The sequence below is a fragment of the Lepidochelys olivacea genome, assembly GCF_965140295.1.
Source record: "Lepidochelys olivacea isolate rLepOli2 genome assembly, chromosome: 11".
Taxonomy (NCBI): domain Eukaryota; kingdom Metazoa; phylum Chordata; order Testudines; family Cheloniidae; genus Lepidochelys; species Lepidochelys olivacea.
The window spans coordinates 38,696,011-38,716,167 of record NC_140421.1 but is presented as its reverse complement, the minus strand read 5'-3'; the positions used below and the strand labels follow the sequence as shown (position 1 = coordinate 38,716,167).

At 41.7% G+C, this 20,157-nt stretch overlaps 1 protein-coding gene across 2 annotated transcripts in view; it reads left to right on the top strand.

The window, feature by feature from the left end:
• ABCB11 (ATP binding cassette subfamily B member 11) overlaps positions 1 to 18,664 on the top strand; it is a 74,907-nt gene extending 56,243 nt beyond the window's left edge. For both annotated transcript variants that reach the window (XM_084643574.1, XM_084643573.1), the window contains exons 22-28: positions 7,721 to 7,924; positions 11,289 to 11,530; positions 11,644 to 11,800; positions 12,580 to 12,777; positions 15,011 to 15,217; positions 15,743 to 15,889; positions 17,593 to 18,664. In XM_084643574.1, coding sequence (XP_084499700.1) covers positions 7,721 to 7,924; positions 11,289 to 11,530; positions 11,644 to 11,800; positions 12,580 to 12,777; positions 15,011 to 15,217; positions 15,743 to 15,889; positions 17,593 to 17,793 — 1,356 coding nt within the window. In that variant the 3' untranslated portion in view covers positions 17,794 to 18,664. The remainder of the gene's footprint in view (positions 1 to 7,720; positions 7,925 to 11,288; positions 11,531 to 11,643; positions 11,801 to 12,579; positions 12,778 to 15,010; positions 15,218 to 15,742; positions 15,890 to 17,592) is intronic.
• Positions 18,665 to 20,157: the final 1,493 nt, after the last annotated feature.

Here is a 20,157-nt window from a genome sequence, read left to right as displayed (position 1 = left end):
TCTGAAAGGCTAGTACAGGAATAATTGTAGTTTGGTCAATAATATAACATGCATGAGGGACAAAATAAAAATTTGGATTGGTGACATTGCATGCAAGATTTTCGTACATATTTTTTTTATTGTTAGTTACTACATAATACAGCCCATCAATGTGGTAGGCCATTTTACTGCTGGGAGTCACCACCTGGTGAGTATCACAGGAAAGGAGACAGTGGTGGCTAGCTCATCTGTCTTGTTTGGCTGGGTCTGGCTGGCATGACCGCAGACAGGCGTTGCGATGTTGAAGACATCATACCTACATAGGTAGTAATAGCCCTTTTGAGGAGCAACTAGCCATAGGCAGTGCCCACCAGGTTTGTGTTGCTGAATAAAGTACCAGCAGATCCACATAGATATAGGTGTTCTTTGTAGATTCCTGTTTTTAGGTAACCTTCTACTGTGCCTAATTTATTAAAGATTTTTATGTTTGGGTTTACTATTGGTAAAGATACCGTAAATACAGTATACATAGAATCCGACACTCAACAAGATTGTTTAGAATAACATGTGCCTTGATTCGGATGTGGTGTCACAGAGCCCAAATTTTGAAGAGTATTAAAAGGAATTTGTTTACATGCTTTAACATATTGCCAATTCACAGAAGTTCCTTTTGTACATTTGGGACAATACCATTTATTTAGGTGTTTATTCTCAATAAGATTTGGCACCTTTCCAGCTTCAACATTTCTTAGTGTAGTGATTACCCTGTCCAATGCATAGCCGCCATAAGCGGTACAAATGATTTTCATTCCCACTTTGTTTTTTGCTTTCTTGTTATTAACTTTAACCAATTCATTGATTCTTTTGCCTGTCTGTTTAAACAAATGAGCAATGTCATGCATATTTAACAGTGTTCCTGTCTTCATTAGCTAGACCCTCGAATCAATCAGTCATTGGTGGAACACTGTTAGCCCCAGGATGTTTAATGTAGCTGACATGTCTTTTTTATGTTTTGAAAATCTGCTCTATTTTAACTGATATACTTGATTTTAAAAGGCCTAATTTGTTTTTGCTTTGTAACTAGGGCTGTCGATTAATCAGTTTACTCATGCGATTAACTTTAATCGTGATTAATTGCAGTTTTAATCGTACTGGTAAACAATGAAATACCAAATGAAATTTATTAATATTTTTGGATTTTTTCTACATTTTCAAATATATTGATTTCAATTACAACACCGAATACAAAGTGTACAGTGCTCACTTTATATTATTTTTTATTACAAATATTTGCGTTGTAAAAATGATAAACAAAAGAAATAGTATTTTTTATAGAAGTACTCTAGGGCAATCTCTTTATTGTGAAAGTGCAATTTACATATACAGATTTTTTTTTATTACATAACTGCACTCAAAAACAAAACAATGTAAAATTTTAGAGCCTACGAGTCCGCTCAGTCCTACTTCTTGTTCAGCCAATCATTAAGACAAACAACTTTGTTTACATTTTTGGGAGATAATGCTGCCCGCTTCTCATTTACAATGTTATCTGAAAGTGAGAACAGGCATACGCATGGCACTTTTGTAGCTGGCATTGCAAGGTATTTACGTGCCAGATATGCTAAACATTTGTATGGTCCTTCATGCTTCAGCCACCATTCTAGAGGACATGATTCCATGTTGATGACACTCATAAAAAAAATAATGTGTTAATTAAATTTGTGATGCAACTCCTTTCAGGAGAATTGTATGTCCCCTGCTCTGTGTTTTACCTGCATTCTGCCATATGTTTCATGATATAGCAGTCTCAGATGATGACCCAATACATGTTGTTCATTTTAAGAACACTTTAACTGCAGATTTGACAAAATGCAAAGAAGGTACCAATGTGAGATTTTTAAAGATAGCTATGGCACTTGACCGAAAGTTTAAAAATCTGAAGTCCCTTCCAAAATCTGAGAGGGATGAGGTGTAGAGCATGCTTTCAGAAGTTTTAAAAGAGCAACACTACAATGTAGAAACTATAGAACCTGAGCCACCAAAAAAGAAAATCGACCTTACGCTGGTCACATCTGATTCAGATGATGAAAATGAACATGTATCGGTCCACACTGCTTTGGATCATTATCTAGCAGAACCCATCATCCACATGCATGCACGTCCTCTGGAATGGTGGTTGAAGCATGAAGGTGACATATGAATCTTTAGTGCATCTGGCACGTAAATACCTTGCAATGCCAGCTACCATGCTGCCATGCAAATCCTTGTTCTCACTTTCAGGTGACATTGTAAACAAGAAGCAGGCAGCATTATCTTCTGAAAATGTAAACAAACTTGTTTGTCTGAGTGATTGGCTGACGACAAGTAGGACTGAGTGGACTTGCAGCTCTAAAGTTTTACATTGTTTTATTTTTGAATGCAGTTATTTTTTGTACATAATTCTACATTTGTAAGTTCAACTTTCATGATAAGGAGATTGCACTACAGTACTTGTATTAGGTGAATTGAAAAATACTATTTCTTTTGTTTAACATTTCTACAGGGCAAATATTTGTAATAAAAATAAATATAAAGTGAGCACTGTACACTTTATATTCTGTGTTGTAATTGAAATCAATATATTTGAAAATGTAGAAAACATCCAAAAATATTTAAATAAATGGTATTCTATTATTTTTTAACAGCACGATTAGTCATTGTCATAACCATACAGCTAAGAGTAGCCTAGAATTCCTCCTTACCTGTAAGGGGTTAAGAAGCTCAGCTAACCAGGTTAGCACCTGACCAACAGGACCAATGGGGAAGAAGATACTTTCAAATCTTGGGAGGGGGGAGGGTCTTGTTTGTGCTCTTTGTTTTGTGTTGGGGTTCTCTCTTGGGACTGAGAGGGGCCAGACAGAAATCCATCTTCTCCAACCCATCCCAATCCAAGTCTCCGATATTGCAACCAGTATAGGTAAGCCAGGCAAGGCGGATTAGTTTATCTTCTGTTTTTCTTGTGAATTTTCCCTTTGCTAGAGGGAGGTTTATCCCAGTTTTTTGTAACTTTAAAGTTTTGCCTAGAGGGGAATCATCTGTGTTTTGAATCTGATTACCCTGTGAAGTATTTACCATCCTGATTTTACAGAGGTGATTCTTTTACCTTTTCTTTAAATAAAATCCTTCTTTTAAGAACCTGACTGATTTTTCCATTGTTCCAAGACCCAGGGGTTTGGGTCTTTGATCATTTTGTAACCAATTGATTAGGATATTATTCTCAAGCCTCCCCAGGAAAGGGGGTGTAAGGGCTTGGGGGGATTGCTGGGGGATGGGAAACTCCAAGTGGTCCTTTTCCCTGGTTCTTTGTTAAATCACTTGGTGGTGGCAGCATTACTTAAACCCAAGGTACAAGGGAGAATTTGTGTGTGTGGAGTTTTTAACCTAAGCTGGTAGAAATAAGCTTGGGGGGGGGTCTTTCATGTGGGTCCCCATGTCTGTACCCTAGAGTTCAGAGTGGGGAGGGAACCCTGACAATCATGATTAATGAAGGACATAAATCCACACCGTGTAGAGATCAAGCACAGGAGTTTATTACGTACAGTGATGATGGAGTGTCACCTTGCTTATTAGGCTCAGAGACACTGTCAATCAATTGATTACAATGGAATATATGGATTTTTCATGGGCAGGGGAAAGTGATGGGGTGGGCAGGGGAAAGTGATGGGGTAGGCAGTCCCACACCCCCAGGTAAGTTTAGCTGCAAGACATGATAGCACAGTAGCCAATGGTTAAAGGTTACATAATGTTTCTGCCCATGGTCTCAAGTTGACAAATTAACATTTAACATTTAATTAGTACTTTAATAAAATGTATTAGTATAAAATATATATGTTGAATTCTGCTTTGGGGTTCATAGGAATGAAGTAGCTTCTTTGATTGTCCAACAGATACATATCTAAGGGTAAAAGCAAAGAAACAGTTAAAGTATATGGCAATAAAGATTGTCTTTTAAGTTGTTTATTTGTGTTTAAGGCAGGCATTGGTTCCTGGGAAAGGGAGGTGGGAGGAGGCCATATCTTATACTGACATGCTTGTACCTTTTATAAACTCAAGGCTGGATGTGTGGGAAGAACATCTTCCTACAGAAGAAACTAACCCAACAGAAACAGGGCTTCTTTGTTTTATTTGCAACTTTGAATAAGACACAATTATTGCCCCCAACATCTGGCGTTTTGCTGACCAGGCATATCTTAGCAAAAACAAAGTTATTTTTTGGTTATTTTGCTTTCTCTTAGCTAATTACTAGTTGCTAGGCCTCTGACCGCTTGACTAAACTCTGGACTTTGGGCCTGTACACAAATCCATATACCAGGTTATTACATCAGCAATGGATTTTAACCCTTCAATTAATTTTTTAATCACATGATTAATCATGATTATTTTTTTTTAATCACTTGACAGCCCTATTTGTAACCCTTCTGTCCTAAAAATATCAGAGGAGGACTGAGTTTCCTGACTCTCAATAGCATCCCTTATTTGCTCATTGATATGCAGCCTATCTTTCAATTGGTATAGAAGTAGACAATCTAGACACAGTATTTTTACACGTTTCATTTCTGCCATATGCCAATGTAACAAGTTTAAAACCATAGATTTAGGCATAAATTGTACATTATTAACTAAAGTCCTGGATATTGAAAGAGGGGAGAGTCCACTCTTTGGTCCTGGTTCCACTTTTGGACATGATATAGGTTCTGTGCTTGTCGCAGTGGTAGTTGCTGCAAGCGGGTCTACTACCCTTAGGGTAATTCTTTTTGTTTCTGGTTCTGTGGGTCTTTTTCCCTTGGAGAAAACGTTAATACTTATTTTATAAAACCCTTGGTCTTCCTTTGTTATGGCCTTAACTAGCAGGGAACCATTTTCGGGTCACCTGATTTCTGCTTACACTGTTCATTGCATTTTGTAGTATGCTGTCATTGTTATTGCTGCTATTACTGACACCATGCTAAAAACAATACAAAATCCATTGTCCCCTAGAAAATGTAACAGAACATTTTTAATGTTTGTGATATTATGCATTACTAGTAATGACACGTTCTTTCTTATTGTCCCTCCCCCACTATAGATTTATAGACTTGAGAGACGAACCTCCTTTGCCACCCATTGGGAAGCAGATCCATAGGAGCAGTGCCCGTATCATATTGCTTTCCATGGCTTCTCCTCCTTCTGGGGAGAGGGTTGTCCTTTAAACTGTTTAAGTTGATTAACATAATACATTTTCAATATCACTTTTATTTTAGTAACCCAAATTTCTTTGCGATGGCTCTGCATAGTCCCACTTATGGGCACTATGCAACCCTGTAGTAGAACTTTCTTCTAGCAGTGTCAGCTAGAGTTCTTTTGCATCCCCCACACAGACATTCTGAGGGCAAGGTTATTTAGAGAGCGGATCACCCTCACCCCCTCATATCCTTCAAACCATGTGTCTGGACGGATGTGAACCTCCCCAGTCTCTTCAGAGTCAGAGCTTCTTTCTTGTTAAGATAGTTAGTATTAGCTCATTAGTATAATTAGTTCATTAATAAGTGTTTTTCCCAGTTCTGATTTAGGGAGCAACCAAAGAAGTTGAGGAGATGAGATTCAAGAAGCGTGCTTCTTGCCCGGCTGTCTTCCTAGCATCCAGTGACCGCATACAGTGCCTCAAGGGTCTGGGAGAAGGACACTTGCCTTCTTGGTATTTGGTGTGTTGAACCTATACTCCTAGAGCCCGCAAGGATAGGGAGATGCCCTTGCAGCTCCTTCTAAAGGAAGCTCTTGAGGCTAGATCCTCTGGACCCAATCAGGTGTTGGATCTTACGTCTAAGAGGCCAGTCTCAGCCCCTGTGACTGCCAATGGCTCCAAGCAACTGAAGAATCCAAGAAGCCACAAACCTTGTCAGGGCTGGATTTGGTTCCTCCAGCTCCCTCAGTCAAATCCCTGAGGCTACATATGTTCAAACTGAGGGCTATGTGGTAGGGTCTGACCACCCCGGTTTCAGAATAGAGATCAAAAGACAGTTCACTGGTGCCAGAGCTTGTGCCTTGCAACTAGCTGGCCCAAACAGAACCCTGTGGTTCCAACTTCCATTTGCAGATCCAGGAAGATGGAATTGATCAGCATGTCAGAACTGGGGCCATCAGCATCTTCAGTTCCAGCTGTTGCAGCACTAAAGAAAACGGAACATAGGGACAGAGCAGCCACTGTTAGCAGTGCCAGTTCCCACGGATCAGAGCTATTGGGTCTTACAAGGCTGCTACAGTTTCAAAATGGCTCTAGCTCCAGCTCCAGGGAAGAGAGATGGATTTGTGTGTAATGTTGGATCCAGTGTGGTCCAAATTGACAGAACCATTGTCAGTTCCTCTGTTGATTCCGGTCAAACCCTTGGTTCCAGAGAGGTCTGTCACAGTGTCAGCCCAAATTCACTTTTCAACTCTGGTTCATGTGTCTGTTCCAAGTGTGTCACACAAGGTTTCTAAAAGGAGGCATGTTTCCCTGATCCCAAGGTCTTCCTCATCTCGTGTTAGGAAGAAAAGACAGGAAGGTGTTTCTGGTCTTTCCCTGGAACCCCCTACAGGGTCTCCACAGACAGATGGGTCTCCATACCTCCCTCTGGATCTGTTGTTATCCTCAGTGCACTCTAGCTGAGATCTAGACCTGGATCCTTATCATAAGAAAGTTAGAGGAAAATGCAGAGACCTCTAGTTCACTTCATACCACCCTATGGGATCTGCCTCCTGTAGGCATGTTCCCAAACCCCAGTTGCTGGAGAAATTGGCAGTTCTGGGGCCTGTGGTCTTATTAAGGGCCACCTCAGAAATTTTTCAATTATCTTCCATGTAGATGGCGAAGTTATATTTCATCTACACAGGATCTGGTAGTCCAGAGATCTTTGGGACCTGACTCCTTTGGATCTGTTGACACTGCAGATGATGATGCCTGAAATCCTGTCCAAGGAAGAAGATGATGTGATAGCTCCTTTCTTTGAGCAGGAGCATATGGAACCAGATTTTTAACCTGATATATCACTGGATAAGGACTCTATGCAGTTCCGCAGTTTGGTGGCTTGCACGGTGTCCACCTTAAATCTACCTGCAGTACCTATTAAGAGACTGGTGTTTGATATCCTTGGTGCTACTTCTAGGAGTTAAATATCCCTACCCATTTGGGATGGTTAACTACAGCCAGCTAAATCTATGTGGTCTGTTCCTTCCCCTTGTCAACCTGTTTCCGTTTAGGTTGACAAACTGTATTATGGGCACCTCTTTATTATTCAAAGATAAATAAATACATAAAACACATAAATATTTGGGCCAGATTTTGTGTACTGAGACACATGAGCAGCTTCCATGGAAGTCAAAGGGAGTCATCTAAATGGTAAAAATTCACCCCTAATTACATCTTTATATCTATTACCATCCTTAGGGACTGTTTTTCTTTACTAGTCCTGGGGAAGGTCTGTGGGTCAGGAAAACATTTAGAGATTGAGCCTCCAGTCTTTGTTTTGACAAAAATTCTCATTTGACTTCAATGGGAAACAGGACCGCTAGGCTGGGCTAATACCTTTGGAGTCAATCTAAACAGACTAATCCATGCCATGTTATTTTAATATCTAGAATGCTCTAAGTTTGATGGGAAGGTATTTGATTGTCTTTTGAAGCATATATGATGATTGATGTTACTGTGGGGATACAATTCAGTAATCTACTTTTGTTTTATTTTAAGGCTACTGGATCTCAGATAGGAATGATTGTCAGTTCCGTAACCAACATTGGAGTGGCCATTATCATTGCTTTCTACTTCAGCTGGAAACTAAGTCTAGTTATAATGTGCTTCCTGCCCTTTTTAGCCTTATCTGGAGCTGTGCAGGCTAAAATGTTGACAGGATTTGCCTCACAGGACAAGCAAGCTATGGAAATTTCTGGGCAGGTAATGTTTTTTGAAAACTAATTTTTGATTAGCAGGCATTTGGGGCGGTGTGTGTGTGTCAGTCATAGCTCAGGCAGTTGGAATTATCAGTGATTCAGATGCTATAGAAGTGGCAGAGACATACAAGGGGCAGTATTTCAGGCCACTGAAATTTCATGGAGACTTTCCCAGCTCTAAAAGTACTTACTACTTGGAATGCGACTTCCTCCTCAAAAAGGCTATGACCTCAGACAGTAAGATGTGAGTGTCTAATTCCAGTCTCTTTTATTGCTTATCGCTTTTAAAATGCATATCTGAAGGCACCCTCTGATGCTCTTTGTAGCCTATCAGCAGGACACCATGGTCATGTGCATTAAGAAATCATTGCATTCTAGAATTCAGCACTAATCCAGAAAACAGTACCTGCTGATTTTAAAGACAGCTTTATAGTGAGCTGTATTCTGCAACTGGATAGGCTAGATTTTAGGAGCCCACTGTTTCCACATCAGTTGGATTTTCTAAACTAGAACATCGCATAGTAAAGTCTTTCCTTTATAGAAGTAATGTAAACTTTTTTGGTTTGACTTTTTGTACCGTGCAGCTGTCTTCCTCTGCTGTCTCATTTTGATACCAAACAAAGAATACATTGCAACTTCAGTATGTGTTCTCCAAAATGTGTGACGGAAATAGATACAAGTCAAGTTTGTTAAGCAAGCCATCACAGGAGTGAGAGCCTTCACAGGGAGGAATAAGTTGTGTGTGCAGTGTTCCCTGACTGTCTGCCTTCTCTCAGGTGCTCCCACTCCCATTCTCTTCCTATTTCTCAGTTAGCAAACCTCCATGGTCTTTTGGCAATGAACATCTAGGGGCTGCTCCACATGTGGTTCTTAATAGAGTTCTCTGTGGAGAGGTTGTAGGCACTCAATCAGATCAGTAGTTACTCAGAGTGTCTCAGCCAAAGCCACTAGCTGCATTTGCTGGAAGACCTCTAGTGCATGTAGCAGCAGTTGTGGTGGGGAAGAGACAGGGAATGGCAGCTGTGCTTTCTCCCCATTCCTAGACAGAAACGGAGGTGAACAGGGCAGCTGCTCATAGGGTTCCTTGTCTTAAAATCTGTCACTGATGCTGCCAGCCACATGTTGCCAATAGCCAGAACTGGATCCATTTAAAAACATACCTGGTACAACTGTGGATCTGCTTCAAGAAAATGGGGACAGTTGGAGGTCATGGTATTAGAAACACTCCCCATTTAGTAATTGTGCAGACTTCCTTTTTACCCCTTATGCAGAGGGAAAAAGAGATTATGGAATGATTTTTTTCACAGATGTAGGCTTGCTGGCAGTTACACAGCACAATTCCTCCTTCTCTGGGACTGAGGCCAAACAGTTTGTCAGACAAACAGGGATATGCGGCCTAAATAAGTTAAACTATAGACATTAATGAGCTCCACAAATTTAGATTATTCTTATGTTAACAGAATTCTAGGAAAACTAAAAAAAAAACCACATGCCTGTATACAACATGAATTAAGATAATTAACATCTCATGGCGTTGATAACACTAGTTCAAACAAAGACACCCAAAGTCTAGGAAGAGTTAATGCTGACTGTTCTCTCATTCACAATGGCTAAATTATTTACAGCAAATGATCAATCAAAATACCTTCTTGAAATTGATGTAGAGATAGGAACTTGACAAATGGCCTGTGCATCAGCCATTACTCAATGGAATGACCCGGAGGCTAGGAAGAAAAGGGCATTCAATGCTTCAATGACTGATTATGTCTGGTGATATTTTCTAATTTATTCAGCAGCCAACCGTCCAAATACAAGAGGGTTTGTTTAAGTCTTTTCTACAATTGCTTCTCTGCCATTTTAAAATATAGAAAAACATAGACTGAACATTCAAGTTCTCAAGGCCTATTTATTCGCTCCTTCAAGGTACATGCTAATGCTCCAGGACTAATTCTACACACTGGCCTGGAAAAAATGTAATGGAAAATTGACCTAAATCATTTTTAAGTATTCATATTCAGGTCACCTCCTCTATGCTGCATGCAGAAAGGTTTCATAGGCAATGAAACAAAATTTAGTAGGAATATCTATAGATAAGAGAAGGCAAAACAGACTGAGCCATTACAAATGGCAAGGCAAACAGCAAGTACATTTAAACATGACAAACCTGTGAATTAAAACACACAGGACAAATGGGATGAAGCAATAAGCTGGTATAGCATAAATTCTGTATGCTGATTTTACTGATGAAAATATAGCTCCACTGTGGGTTGAGACAAACTTTACAAGCAACAAAACTAGATCCTAATCCTTACAATTAACAGGCATCTCAAAAAAGTTTCCAAAGCAGAGAAAAAGACAATGCGGAATGGATACCAGCTTCCTACACTGCATTATACAATTACACAATAGATTTTACACGCAGACAGACAAGGGATTACTCTATATCTACCCTCTGGCTGAAATCCTGGTTCCACTGAAGTTGATCAGAGTTTTCCCATTGGCTTCAGTGCAGCCAGGATTTTACCCTCATCTGTATGTTCCATCTAGCCACTTTTCTTGAACATGAACTGGCAAGGTATCAATGGAAAAGATTAAGTAGTAAATTCAGCTGCCTTTAATTTATAAAAGATTTTGACTCCAAAGAAAGAGAACTGGAGACTATCACCCTTTCCTCCAAGACCACTGGTGTAAGAAAAACACAGAAACAAAACAATTGAAATAAAAACATTCTTAAAAATGTGCAAACAAGAAAATAACCACTTTTTATCTATGATTAACACCAACATTCCCACAGGCCATATATTTTAAAATATTTAGCATTATGGCATATTCGGTGTTGCTTAGTTTAGCTAGAGATTGCTGTCTAAAATGCCATTGACAAGCCCATGGTCACACTTAGATATATGTTACAAATCCCTAGTCCTACGTTCAGCGGGACACAGATCTCCCAGCACAACACAATATCAGCATGGGAAGTTGAAGAAGACCATGTTTCAGCTGATGAGGGGGTCTGCCAGAACAACCATACCTCTTTGTTTGGAGTTGGACACATTCTATTATTAAGGAATAGTGGTGCCAATGACATATGCAAAGTGAAATTCACCCATGTGTGAGAGCCCAAGCAAGGCCATCTTCAGTATGAATGTTTTGCAGTAGCCTAGTCCGAGGAGGGTTGACTTCAGAAAAAGTCCTCTTTGAGGTTTGCATTCATTCTTATTGCATCTGAACCAATTTGTATATCATTAGTTTCTATAATTTGCCAAACAGTCCTATTGCCCTCTCACTGAAATGTGGAATAAAGAGAAGGTCGTCTCACTTTTTCAGAGTGATTCCTAAGTGTTTTACCTATAACCTATTTTTTTTCTTAGATCTCCAGTGAAGCCCTCTCTAACATTAGGACTGTAGCTGGAATAGGGAAGGAGAGAAAGTTTATTGAAGCATATGAAGAACATCTGGAAATCCCATACAGAGCTGCAATCAGTAAAGCAAATGTTTATGGAATCTGTTTTGGCTTTGCCCAATGTATAGTGTTCATAGCCAATTCGGTCTCTTATCGATATGGGGGTTTTTTGGTGGAGAATGAAGGACTTCATTATAGCTATGTGTTTAGGTAAGAAGATACTTGCAGACAGCCACATACTCTGCTACAGAAGTATGTTGTTTACAATAAAATTCACAAATGTACGTAACCCACAAGCTAAACGCTTTCCTCCTTGACTGCAGGGTGATCTCTGCCATTGTGACCAGTGGAACTGCTTTGGGAAGAGCTTCTTCTTATACTCCAAACTATGCTAAAGCAAAAATATCTGCTGCACGTTTTTTTCAATTGGTGGATCGGGTTCCCCAAATCAATATTTATAGTGATGGAGGGGAAAAATGGGTAAGAGTAGAGATGAGCAATGCAGGAAATGTCATTATTCAGCCCAGTGATATAGGTATTGAAACCCCAGTAATTATGGACTATTCCATACACACCTCTGTTTGTGAGCAAAGTAAGGTGACATCAGAATACTTGCTAGATATCCTTGCCTTTTGGGAAGTACTGAGCTATGTGCTATAATGTAAGCATGCAAATGCAGTCAAATTATTCCCAGTCTACCAGAAATTTCACCCGGAGTATCAATAAATGGTGAATACATTTTAATAACTGATCTGAGAGTTGGGAGCTGGATGGATTCACTGGACAATGAGATTTTCTTCCACCTCTACAACAGTGATTTAAATCCAAATGGGTTCAGTCGCTAACCATGTTTATAATCTTCTGGTTCTTGTATGAGCACATCACAGAAACACCATCAAATTTGGTGTTAATAGGACCTCTGGGGGCAATCATAACCTCTGAATGGAGTTGGAGAATTAACTACCTTCTCAGCTCAAAAGTTGGTCTCCTTCTATGTTTATGCTATTTGCAGTGCAGTGTGGGGAAGCTTGCATTGATAAAATGAATACAGCAGCATAGCTCTGGCTAAATAGAAGACTCCTGTCACAGGACAGTCAAGCCAGTCAGTCTTCGGGTTCCTCAGTCTCCAGGGTTATTTCACAAGCACTTAAGTCACTCACAAAAACTAATATTGGAAACAAGAATCATATTTAATGTGAGGAGTTTTGTCACTCTTTAGAATTCAGTTCTCAGCACTTTCTTTCTCACTTTTTCACCAGGACAATTTCAAGGGAAGCATTGAATTTATCAACTGCAGGTTCACTTATCCTTCTCGGCCTGACATCCAAGTTTTGAACGGCCTCTCAGTGTCTGTTAAACCTGCGCAGACACTTGCATTTGTTGGAAGTAGTGGATGTGGCAAAAGTACTAGCGTCCAGCTTCTGGAGCGCTTTTATGACCCTGACAAAGGATGTGTGGTAAGCAGCTTTCACTACTTGGATATTGATACTCCGGGTATTGATAGTCCGAGTGGATAGTTTTACTGCTTGCCAGCTGCAGAAATCTTCAGACTCCAAAGTTCTTCTCCAATGTTACATAGGAGATTTTACCAAAGAGTAACATTTGCACAGCTGAGGATCACTTCAGTGGATTTTCACACCATCCACAACAGGGTATAGCTCTCTTGATCTTTCCTCAAATTTACAGTCTAAAGTTCTCCAATGATCTAACCTAAGTTGGTGAACCTTGGCTGGTTCTCTCTGCTGACGCTCAGTAACAATCACAGAGAGCCCCGAGAAGGAGGTAGTACACCTCTATGCAGAAATCCAGGCACACAGATGGGACTGGTGTCATGGAGAGCAGCACTTTCCCTTTTTGACACCCTGCTGCCCCCCAGAATCCACATAGCCAGGGCCAGTTCTAGGCACCAGCAAAACAAGCAGGTGCTCAGGGCGGCATATTTCCAGGGGTGGCATTCTGGCTCCGGCCATTCCACCCCTAGAAATGTGCCCCCACCACTCCAGCTCGCCTCTGCTCCGCCTCCGCCTGCTCCCCTGAGCACGCTGCCACTGCCCCGCTTCTCCCCACTCCCTCCCAGGCTTGCCGCACACGAAACAGCTGTTTTGCATGGCAAGCCTGGGAGGGAGGGAGGAAAAGCCGAGTATGGTGGCACGCTCGGGGGAGGTGGCGGTGGTGGAGTGGAGGTGAACTGAGGTGGGGAGCGGTTCCTCTACCCCCCCTGTTACTTCCTGCGCTCCCCCACCCCACCCTCGCTCACCTCTGCTCTGCCTGCTCCCATGAACGTGCTGCCTCTCCCTCGCCTGAGAGGAAGGGGGGAGAAGCGGAGCGGCGGTGTGTTCAGGGAACCAGGTGGAGGGGAGGGGAGCTAGGGCAGGGGGGAGCCACAGGAAGCAATGCGGGGAGGGAAATGCGGCACACCTGGGGGAGAAGGCGGGGTCAGGGATTTGGGGAAGGGTTGGGAAGGGGTGGAGTTGGGGCAGAGCCGGGGGCGGGGAGGGGCACGAAAAAAAAGTGGGGGCGGCCAAAAATTTTTTTGCTTGAGGCGGCAAAAATCCTAGAGCCGGCCCTGCACATAGCCCAAGTGTAGAGACATCTGAGAGAGCTAGGGAGGGAAAGTCAGACTTAGCTCTTCAAGAAGATCCTCCTGGAATGAGCTGGACCTCGGTTTTTGCTCAGTCTTCTTGCAGGCAAAATCCTCATTGAAATCAGCAGGAGCTTTGCCTGAGTAAGAACTGAGCAATTAAGGTCCATGTATCATACTATCAGTTGTGAAATCTGCTTACAAGTCAATGCACATGGCCTTGAGTAAAGACTTTAGCATTTGGCCTACTGTAGTTCTGTGGTCACAATGGGCATACAAATATTTTGTGCCTGTTGCTTGCCACTCAGAGGATGTGGACTATACTGTTACCTCCTTGGACTTGTATAATTCCATAGATTTCAAGGCCAGAAGGGACCCTTGTGATCATTTAGTCTGATCTCCTGTGTAACACAGGTCATAGAATTTCACGCAGTAATTCCTGCATCAAGCCCATAACTTCCGTCTGAGTTAGAGAACCTCTCTTAAAATGAATTCTGATTTAAAAATTGTGAGTGCCTAAGAATCCACCACATCCCTAAGTAAATTGTTCCCATGGTTAATTCCCCTCACTGCTAAAAATATGCATCTATGTCTAGTCTGAATTCATCTAGCTTCAGCTTCTAGCCATTGGGTCTATTGATGCCTTTGTCTGCTAGATTAAAGAGCATGCTGCTATCAGAAATCTTCTCCCCTTGTAGGTACTGCACAGTTGAGCTTGTTTTTCTTCTCCATTTGAAAAAAAAATAATTGGAGTAATCAAAGAGTTCTTGGTTGCGCGAATCACTCAAGCACATGCTTAACTTTCAGTGTGTAAACAGTCCAGTTGACTTCAGCAGGTTTATTCACATGCCTAATGTTAAGCATAGGTTTAAGTCCTTTGCTGGATCAGAGACACACCCAATATATATTGATTTGCTAAAAATAAATCTAAACAGTATTCTTATTCCAGTTACTTACAGTAGTGTGATGTTGTGAAGACTTTATTTTACAAAGCTGCATATATTTAAAGCCTTGTTGTTGGGACTATTTTGTTTCAGCAAAAGCTATTCATTCTTTGTATGTTGCAAGTCTGACATGATATATCGTATTTTGTCTTTTTTTACTGGTAGTTAATAGATGGCCATGATACCAAGAAAGTAAATATACAATTTCTTAGATCTAAAATTGGAATAGTGTCTCAGGAGCCTGTGTTATTTGGCTGTAGTATTGCTGATAATATCAAATATGGTGATAACAGCAAAGAGATCACTATGAAAGAAGTTATAGAAGCAGCGAAGAAGGCTCAGCTGCATGACTTTGTCATGTCCCTTCCAAATGTAAGTATATTTGCAAGGACAGTAAAAAACTAAAAACCAAAACCAAACAAATGCTATGATGGGGCCTAAATAGCGGGACTACAAAAGACAGCTGAGAAAGGCAAGGTATTCCTTGCAATGAGATTTCTCACCAAAGCAAACTGGACCTTTTCATGTGCCAACACTGATCATTTTATTTTCACAGATCTGGGGGGAGAGGAGTGGCATAATGTTGTTTTTGTCGTGATTTATTTTTGGGGAGTTGGGGTTTGATTTTTTCCCCCTACTGTTGGGCAAATACTTTAAAAATTAAATAACCATCAGAAAGCAATATTTTCAAAATTTCAAACTCTGATAGGAGACAGAAAGGAAAGGTTCCAGTGTAACCAAACAAAAAGGAGAGGAAGCAAACAGCATAACCAAACAGAAAGGAGACTCATGGCCCACTCCCCACAGGGCACCACAATATTGTCCCAGTTTATCCATTATTGTAATTGCCGACATGCTCATTTAGGAATAAAATTTCCTGTATTGTATATTTTTCAGAAATATGAAACTAATGTTGGGGCTCAGGGATCCCAGCTTTCTCGTGGGCAAAAGCAACGCATTGCTATAGCTCGGGCCATCATACGAGATCCTAAAATTTTATTACTGGATGAAGCAACATCTGCCTTAGACACGGAAAGTGAAAAGGTAAATGTGCAATAAAAGAGAATGAGGGAGGTTCAGTATAATTATCTAGGTGTGTTGTCATAAAAGAAATGTCCATAATAATAATAATATTTAATTTTAATTTGTTTCTGTCTGATACAGAAACCTTAGAAAAGTACTAGATAAAGAGATACCCTCTTATCACAGACAGTATTTTTTCTTTGAGTACATTCAGTCCTAAAACACTATTTATGACGTTCTAATATGTAAAAATACAAAACCAACCAGCCATAGCTACTCTTAGACTTAGACCTTACAGAGGTTACCTTAGTTCATACTAGTTCCATTTTCAAAGCATTCAATAACCAAGTTTCACATGCAAAGTATAAATTAAAACAAAGGTACAGTAACTCCTCACTTAACGTCATCTCAGTTAATGCTGTTTTGTTGTTACGTCACTAAGGCCCCTATCGGTGCCCCTCCACCTCCCCCAATGCCTCCCGCACGCCAGCGGCCTCTCAGATCAGCAACTCCCCCCTCCTTCCCTGCGCCTCCCACCTGCAGCAATCAGCTGTTTGGCGCCATTCAGGAGGCTCGGGGACGGGGAAGGCGTGAGGATGCGGCATGCAGCATCCCCCCACCCCCCCGAATGCCCCAAACAGCTGATTGCTGTGGGCGGGAGACACAGAGAAGGAAGGGGGAGGCTGCGCACCGCACCCTCCCTCTCCCCACCAGCCTCCTGAATGCCACAAAATGGCTGATTGCTGCAGGTGGGAGGTGTGGGGATGAAGGGGGAGGCTTTGGCCTCCCACCTGCAGCAATCAGCTGTTTCACGGCATTGAGGAGGCTGGGGGGAGGGAGGGAGGACGTGGACACCTGGGGAGAGAGGATGGAGCAGGGGCAGGAAGAGGCAAGGTGGGGGTGGAAGGGGGGCTGGCTTGGGGCAGAGCCGGGGGTTGAGCACCCCCCAGCACTTTGGAAAGACCATCAAGCGGAGCAGCCGGATGATCCACCCTCTTTCACCCTCTGACTCCACCACCTCAACCAAACTTCACAATCTTCATTGCTGAGTACAGTATTACATTTTGTTTAAAATTGTTTAAAACTTATACCTGTATTACATTGTTTGTTTAAAATTGTTTAAAACATATACTGTATATGTATATAATGTCTTTTGTCTTGCAAAAAAAATTTCCCTGGAACCTAACCACACCTATTTACATTAATTCTTATGGGGAAATTGGATTCACTTAACATCGTTTCTCTTAAAGTTGCATTTTTCAAGAACATAACTACGACGTTAAGTGAGGAGTTACTGTGTGCATAAAGGGCCTGAGCATGCAGTAATTTCCTTAACTTCAATTAAAGACTACAGCACTGGGACTGAGAACTCAGGCAAGGATTTGCATGGCTTTCTTGCACCTTGGGATGAAAGTAGCACTGGCAGTTTTAAACCACATCAGCACGAAAATGACATTCAGGATGTAACGGAAGGACTCGTATAATTTCTAGAGTTATTCATATTTGCTAAGCCCTCCTACATACTAGCAGTTTAATTCATGGGTCAGCCAAGCACATCAATAACTTCACCTTTGATTCAGTTTTGGTTCAAATGTCCAACAGTAAATTTTGGAACTGCTGAGCCATTGAATAGAATTGGAATAGAATAATCAGGGATTTTCCAGATCTTGACCTCCATTTCAGCTGGCACATTTTCATTCTGATACTTTGTCTATTGTCTGTAGACTGTGCAAGCTGCATTGGATAAAGCCAGAGAAGGACGGACCTGCATTGTCATAGCACATCGGTTGTCTACAATTCAACACGCTGATATCATAGCTGTCATGTCTCAAGGAATTATTATTGAAAAGGGCACTCATGATGAACTGATGGCCAGGGAAGGAGCTTATTACAAACTTGTCACTACTGGAGCGCCAATTAGCTGATTTACCACAGGCTCTGTGTAAACGTGGAAGATGATATTTTTCTAAATGAGAATGCTACAGTTGGTTTGGCAATGTTGGTACCCCTTTGAGTTATTACCTGGTACAAAATGCTCTGTCATATGACAAGTTACATGGGACATTATCGAGCCTAAAATGTATCTCGCCTTCTGGAGTAAGCAAGCCTTGTAGGATCATACAAGGTGATTACAGAGTAGCCTGGTTTGTTCAGGAGATAGCCTAGCCTATTGTGCAAGGGAAAGAAGGAAATTTCCTGGTAAGACAGCTCTTTATTTGGCAGTTGTGGAGCTATTCGAGGGTGGGGAGCTCTTGTAAAATGGCTTTGTAGTCTGGCTGCACAGTGCCTTACTTGCTTGACTAAATGTTAGTCAAGGAAGAATCCTCCCTGAATATTAGCATGTCAGATTGCTTCTTTTGGCAAGTTATAGGGCTAAAACACAAACCAAGTATGATACTATATTCTATTTTAGTGGCGGGATGAAATATTTCCTAACTTGAAGGTTTTACAGACAGAATTAAAATAGATACTCTCAATGTGGTTATAGAAATCTTTTTTGCCCCATTATTTGTCTCTCTTGTCTATTTAGATTGTGAGCTTTTTCAGGCAAGGACTGTCTTTTACTGTGTGTTTGTATAGTGCCTAGCACCATGGGGCCCTGACCTACATTGGAGGATCTAGATGCTACTTGTGAAATAAATAAAAAATAATAACTACAAGGTCAGCTTCACTCCACTGTGACAACGAAAGAGATTGAGAAGAGGAACAGAAGCTGGTAAAGATTAATTCTTAGTTATCCACTTTATTAAATGGCCTCAACTAACTGATTTGAATACGAATAAATACTCAGTTAAATCAAGGAACACAATAATTATTTTTCACTGTTATTTAATTTCTTTCTTACCTTGAAACTGTGCTAGATAAATAGAGAATATCCCATTTTCATCACTGGTGACCATATCATGCCATTTCTTTTTAAAGAGCACGTAAAAATTCTGTAAAGCTTAAAGAATAAAAAAGATTTCCATTTCTGTTAATCAAGGAGAATGTTCACAGTTAGATTAGATTGGATTGACCTTTTTACATATAAAATATCATGCTTCAAGGCATAAGCCAAATACTAAGCGAAGATTGGGAACAGCCTTCCTCTGGAGGAAGGTTAAGCTATAATTTTCCATTATGAGGTTTATTACACCTTTCTCCAAAATGTCTTTTTTGGCCTGCCTAATGATACTTTTACACTTGACTTGCAGGGTTTATGCTCCTTTATATTTTCTGCAGTAGAAATTGACTTCCACAGGATGCCTTTTTGTCTCTCACCGACTCATTTATTCTGCTGTTTACCTATGGTGGCTTTTTTTTTTTTGTGGTCCTCTTACTGTTTTCTTTTTCAGTTGAGGAATACATTTAGTTTGAGCCTCTACTATGTTTTTTTTAGATAGTTTCCATGCAGCTTGCACACCTTTCACTCTTGTGACTGTTTCTTTTAATTTCCATTTAAATAGCGGTCTCATTTTTGTATAATCCCCCTTTCTGAAATTGCTCCTGTGGTGGGTTTCGTTGTTACTTTCCCCACTACATAATTACATTGCGGCCACTATTACCAAGCAGCGCAGCTACATTTAGGATTGCCAGGCATTTGGTTTTTGACCAAAACACCCAGTCAAAAGGGACCCTGGTTAGCACTGCTGACTGGATCATTAAAAGTCCGGTCGGCGGCGCACCAGGACTAAGACAGGCTGCCTGTCTGCCCTGGCTCTGTACAGCTCCCTGGAAGTGGCCGGCATGTCCAGCCCCTAGGTGCAGGGGTGATCAGGGAAGCTCTGCTTGCTGCCCCTGCCTCCAGCGCCAACTCCGCAGATCCCATTGGGCAGGAACTGTGGCCAATGGGAGCTACGGGGGCAGTGCCTGCGGATGCAGGCAATGCACACAGCCACCTGGCCGTGCCACTGCCTAAGGTCCAGACATGCTGGCTGCTTCTGGGAGCAGTGCAGAGCCAGGGCAGGCAGGGAGCCTGCCTTAGCCCTGCTATATCACCAACCGGGAGCCACCTGCCCCAGGTCGGAACCCCCTCCTATACCCTAACTCCCTTCCGGAGACTGCACCTCATATGCCCTCCTGCACCCCACACCCTACCCCAGCCCTGAGCCCCATCACAGATTCTACATTCCCCCCTCCCATACCACAATCCCCTGAGCCACCTCCCACATGCCAAACCCCTCAGCCCCAGCCTGAAGCCCCTTCCTGCATCCCAAACCCCTCAGCCCTGGCCCCACCACAGCACCCACACCGCCAGCCAGAGCCCTCACCTCCTCCCACACCCCAACCCCCAGCTTGGAGCCCCCTCC